This window comes from Numida meleagris, chromosome 6, assembly GCF_002078875.1.
Source record: "Numida meleagris isolate 19003 breed g44 Domestic line chromosome 6, NumMel1.0, whole genome shotgun sequence".
Classification (NCBI taxonomy): Eukaryota; Metazoa; Chordata; class Aves; order Galliformes; family Numididae; genus Numida; species Numida meleagris.
The window spans coordinates 58601086-58606832 of record NC_034414.1 but is presented as its reverse complement, the minus strand read 5'-3'; the positions used below and the strand labels follow the sequence as shown (position 1 = coordinate 58606832).

General features: G+C 52.9%; 1 protein-coding gene across 1 annotated transcript; it reads right to left on the bottom strand.

Moving 5' to 3' along the window:
• On the bottom strand, positions 1815 to 4392 carry LOC110401322 (inositol 1,4,5-trisphosphate receptor-interacting protein-like 1). The gene is made up of 2 exons (XM_021402288.1): positions 3971 to 4392; positions 1815 to 3741 (listed from the first exon to the last, which is right to left on the bottom strand). Exon 2 carries the CDS (start codon positions 3736 to 3738, stop codon positions 2173 to 2175), a length of 1566 nt encoding a protein of 521 aa, XP_021257963.1. The 5' UTR covers positions 3739 to 3741; positions 3971 to 4392; the 3' UTR covers positions 1815 to 2172.

The window sequence follows — 5747 nt, the reverse complement described above, 5'->3', positions numbered from 1 at the left end:
TGGCCTTAATATTCACCTCTTTAATGAGATGCCCAATTATGCTGAGCCACAGCCATTCACGCTGCCATTTATTGCAGAAATCCAAGGGAGTTAAGTGACTGACTCATTAGGATTTGAACATATAGATCCTCAGTGTTTGGGTGTTGTTTTTTTTTTTTAATTGAAAACTCAGAATCTTTGCACTGTTCTGATGGAGCAGAAGGGATTAGAAAGGGCTGAGCAGGAGGGCTGAGCACAGCATCTCGGGGAGGCAAAGCAGGGGCTGTGCCACGGGCAAGGACACGTGAGAAGGGTGGAGGTTTGGCAATTTGCGTGGTGGGGGGCAGCCAGCCCAGTGCAGGGGGTTGGAACTGGATGGTCTTCCAGGCCGTTCTGTGATTCTATAACTCTATGAAACAAAGTATACGTTGGCTGAAGGCCAATATATGTTATATCTATATTGGTTATAGCTACAGATCTATATCTGTATCAGTGTTCTGGTTGCTATCGCATGCTGAAATGTAGCTGGGGCTTTGCTCGCTGCTCTGCTCCTGCTGTAATTAGGACATGTAGGGCACAACATGCTGTGGAGGTGGAGATCTTGGCTCTCATCTGTGAAACTTAAAGCTGCTCCGTGTTGCACGCACCAAAGTAACTCCTAGCCCATCAATGGGAGAACACGATCAGAGCACTTTTGAGGAGGACCACCAGTGGGATTGTCTTGGTGGGTTCCTTTTGGGTGCAGGGTACCAGATTTGGCTTTGCAATTTGCATCTCTTTTGTGGTTGTTTAGCTATTCAGATTTTTATTTCACATGCAGATTTTTCCCTTTTTATGTCTATTTTTCCATTCTGTTGCAAACATTAAAACTTCTAGGGTTGGTTGGGGTGGGTTTTTTTTTGCTTTTTAGGGGGTGAAGCGGCGATGTTTTTTGGTAGGCTTGCAGCCAGCCACTTCCAACACAGCAGGAGCCAAGGACACTTCTGAGGAACAGCGGCTGTGCTGATGCCAGGTTTGCTGCCAAGCCTCTGAGAGCAAACGCCAACAGAAGTGTGTGGTAGGAAGACCAACCAGAAACGTGGATTTAACTTTAGCTTTCCACCCAAAGCTAAAAACTTGCAAACTGAGCACTAGCTGCAGCGTGTCGTGTGGGTGTACGACACAGCATACTCAGGGCTGTGCTTTCCTGGGAGCTTTGCAAGCAGCACCAATTTCATGTGCGATTGGCTTTTGGAAATGTGCTGAACAGAATCCATTTTCAGAGCTCGTTTATTCACGATGAGGTTCAAGCCGCAAAATACCAATAATATGTTTGAATTATAAAGCCTAAACCTTCCCATACACATGTTATTCCCGGTAGAACAGATCCTGGTGAGAGCATCTCACTGAGTTTTTCCCTCCTAGATGCTGTTTCCCTCCCTCCTTACCCAGTAAATCATCTGTTGTGATCTTAAAGCACTTTCTGGGCTAAGAGTTATAATCTTTTATTGACTGAAGCACTGCTCATGGTTTTTCGGACAGTGATAAATAAATGCCTTCTGGATTGGCTCTAATTTATTGCAGAAAGTGTAAACCTCAAGACACCAACAAAATCTCAGTTCTGCATGAAGATGTACATGTATTTCAATATTGGTACTCAAACGTATTAATGTGGACAGGCAAAGGTTGTAGGGATGGGAATGGCTTCTATTCAATCACAACTGAAACTATAATTTTAAAATGTAAAATCAAATTCAGCTATAATTACTTGAATGTAATTCGAAGTCCAGCAGTATTCATTCAGGCTCTTAGTCCAGAGAGAGGAGTGGAGCTGTGAGGGGTCTGGAGCACACGTCTTATGTGCTCCAAGGATGGTGGATTCTCCCATCATGGCAGTATTCTGAAGCTGTCTCGCCATGGCACTGTGCAACTGACGCTGGCGTCCCTCCCTGCACAGATCACTCTCAGACATAGCACTGAGTTGAGCAAGGCATTTATTGGCATTTTTACAGAGCACGAAGCTCCCAGACAAAGGGATGCTCTCAGAGAGGCTGGGCAGTCCCGGCCCAGCTGGTAACAGGAGAGTCTGTTAGCAGTGTCTGTGCAGAGGCCTCTTCACCTGCACGGGGTCCGGCTCCCCACGCTGTGGTAGCAGGGAACGGCTGCCGTGTGCAGTGCTGCCGGCAAGCAGAGCTCTGCGTGTGAAGGCCTCTTTCATCGTCCAAACACCAGCAGTCTGTGGAGGCGATCTTTCAGCTCCCTGCAGTCACTCAGCGCCTGGGAGTGGGCGTCCGGGTCCTGCTCCAGGTGCTGGAAGAGGTTGAGCGGGCGGGCTGCTCGGAAGGCCTGCGGCAGGACAACCTCCTTGGGCACCAACGAGTTGGCAAGGAGGAAGTGGTCCAGGCGTTTTTTCTGCAGGCAGTTCTGCAGGTACTGCAGGATATTCTGCAGCTGACCCAGGAAATTCCTCCTCTGCCAGGTCTCCGGAGGCATGGTGGTCAGGAGGTAGAAAACAATAGTCTTGATGGTGTAGGTGGAAAAGCCCATACCCACTAGAACGTGGGCAAAGAGCCTCAGGCAGCTCTTGTGGGAGCTGCTCGGTCCGGCATTTGTGGCCGCATACTCGAAGATCTTCTTTTCCGCCACAGCACAGCTCTGCGGCCATGTTGTGCTGGGCGTAAAGCCAGCCTCTGAGTTCTGGCTGCTCAGGAAGATGTCCGAGTTGCCTTGCTGCACCCCGAACAGCAACTCAACGTGCAGTTTTTCCCTGCTGGAGGTCTTTGTCAGCTGGAGCTTGCAGGAGCGGCTGGAGGGCAGCACCCTTAGGTTGTAGGCGCGTGCCCGGCGGGTGGCCGTCCAGATTCCTGCCACCTGTAGGTTGAACCAGGTGGCAGTTCTCTGCACATCCAGGTAGGAGCCAGTGCAAAGTGTGTGGAGGAGGCTGGTGCCTTGATTTTGGCTCAGCTTGTCCTCAGGGCTGTGGAGGAAGCACAGCATGCCCCCCGGCTGTTGCTCCCTTACACACGTGCACACCAGCTCCACGCGGATGCGGGAGTTCCTTGCCAGCAGCTCCCCTTCGCTGCCCAGCTCCACGACAAAGACGTGCCCGCGGGGGGCCTCCATGGGCACGAGCAGGCAGTAGAGAGTGTCCTCCTCACGGGGACTCCAGCCTTCAAAGGCGCTGCCCACCCCGATGGCGGGCTGCAGCACCGGGAAGAAACTGTCTGACCAGATGGACCTAAAGCTCTGCAGGAGGTCGCTCATCAGCTCCTCCACCAGCTGGCACCTTCTGGCCCTTCCTTTCAGCTTGGCCAGGGCATGCAATGTCAAATATCTGGTCAGTACTGAATCATGGAAGTATTCATCATCCTCCTCGTCCTCCTGACTTTCCTGTCCCTCTTCTTCCACCGGTTCCACCTGTTCCGCCTGCTCCGCCTGTCCCTCTTGTTCCACCTCTTCCACCTGCTGATCCTGTTGCTCTGGTTCCTCTTCCTTACGCTGGTTCCTTCTTAGGGACCGCCACGTGATCCAGAAGAGCAAGAAAAAGAGTCCCATACTGAACCAGAGCTTCCAGTAGTCCAACAGAGGAAAGAGCAGGGCCGGCACGCCCACCCAGCTCTGCTCCATGTTCCTCTGCTCTATCTCGAGCAGCATCCGCGTCATCTGCTCTTGCAGATAGACCTCACGCTGGTACATGCGCTCGAGCGTGGCCGCATCGTCATCGACACCAACACTTTGCACCTTCAGCGCCAACAAGGCGAGAAGAACCGCCAAAGCCATGATCTGCAAGACATGGGGGAGAGGGGCTCAGTGGGGCTGGGAGGGAGCGGGGCCAAGAGCCACAGAGCCCCGGCCCCAGGGAGGAGCGGGTACAAGGGAGCAGGGCGACAGCAGGGAGCGAGGCCAGCGCTGGCAGCGACAGTTCCAAGCACTGCCCGTGGCGCTCCCACAGGGGCTGGCATTTGCCCCACGTCCCTCGTCCAGCACAGCCTTCCCCTGCTGCTGCACTCACCAGTGGCCCAGGCTACAATGCAGCAGCACTGCCTGCTGACGGCCCTAGAGCCATCCCCTGCATTGTGATGCCGTGCATTCCTGCTGATGTCACAGATGGGCAGCCCGGCCCCACCCTTCGGCCCTACCCTGTCAGCTGCCCTGGGTGGCCATGGCCATGGCATTGCTGCAGTTCCAGAGGCAGATGTCTGGACAGAGCTCCTGGGGATGCCCTTTACAAAGCAGGCGGGAAGCTCCGGGCCTTTCTCAAAAAGACGAATGGGTGACATGTCCCATGGATGCTATGCTGCTCGTGTGGCATCCCAGGTTATGTTCCAAAAACATAGTCCCTGGAAGCTCATTTGGACAGGAGAAGAACGGCAAAAATTTGATTCCTCAGGAAACAATAAAGAATTTAGAAAAAATATGCCCAGAACTCATTTTAGTGCTGAAAAGCCACAGAGAGGGCAAACCTGAAGGCGGGTGCCGGTCGTGTCAAGGTCTCAGCACCTGACGTCACGCAGCCCTTTGCTGACTGCTCCCTCAGCCTCCGTGGCCTGAAGGTGCTCTGAGCCAAAGGCTGGCTGGCTCGAGCTGGGCTGCTAGAAAAGGCTCTGACGCTGAAGATTAGGATGCCCACAAGTGCAGCGGCCTCTTCAGCTGCAAGGGCTCTGGCTCCTTTAGGTGAAGATTTGCTGTAGAGAAAATAGTCAGGAGCGACTGCCACTGCCCATTGAGCAGTGTCTTACTCCGTGTCACAGAATCACACGTGCACGAGGCAGGAATATTTCTCGAAGGCCAGCAGCAAAAGGCTGGGCTGGGAGCCTGTGATCGCTGAGCCAAGGCAGCTCCACAAGGGCAGAGTGCTCTGGCAGTCAAGGAGAGGGCCCTGTAGGACAGGAGCATGATGGCAGCTGTCAGACCGACTGTGCTTCACCTGCATACCTTGTTGCCTGCAGCTCAAGGGGCCCAGCCATGGCTATAAAGACTACAGTGAGGTAAGGCCAGAGTCACCTCCCTGAAGCCAGGTGAGAGCCCAGATCGTTGGGGTTGGAAGTCATTTGGACCTCCGGAGATCCTCTAGACCAAACCCCCTGCTGTAGCAGGTTCCCTGGCATAGGTTGCATAGGAAAGCTACTCCAGAAGGGTTTTGAATTGCTCCAGAGAAGGTGTTGTCTCTCCTCTGTTTCTGGGAACAAGAATATTAATAAATATCAGTAAGCGACAGAGGCTGTGTGACCCCGTGAAGCAGGACCTATTCTTCCTGGTCTCTTCCTTAGCATTCAAATTTCTGCACTTCACCAGTCTCTAATTGTCTGATGGTTTCCTGCATTTGGCTGGGCCCCGCAGCTGGAGCTCCAGGCTGGTGCCTTTCAGTACATGCAGTGCAACGACAAGGGAGGCAAGTGGGAAGCCAGTCTTTGTGGGGGCACTGGTGTAGAATCATAGAATCATAGAATTAGCTAGGTTGGAAAAGACCTACAAGATCACCTAGTCCAACCATCCACCTACCACCAACAACCCCACTAAACCATGTCTCCCAGCGCTATATCTAAACGTTTCTTGAACATCTCCAGGGACGGTGACTCAACCGCCTCCCTGGGCAGCCTGTTCCAGCGTCTGACCACTCTTTCAGAAAAGTAATGTTTCCTAATGTCCAGCCTAAATCTCCCCTGGCGCAACTTGAAGCCATTCCCCCTCATCCTGTCACTAGTTACAAGAGAGAAGAGGCTGACCCCCAGCTCACTACAACCTCCCTTCAGGTAGTTATAGAGAGCGATGAGGTCTCCCCTGAGCCT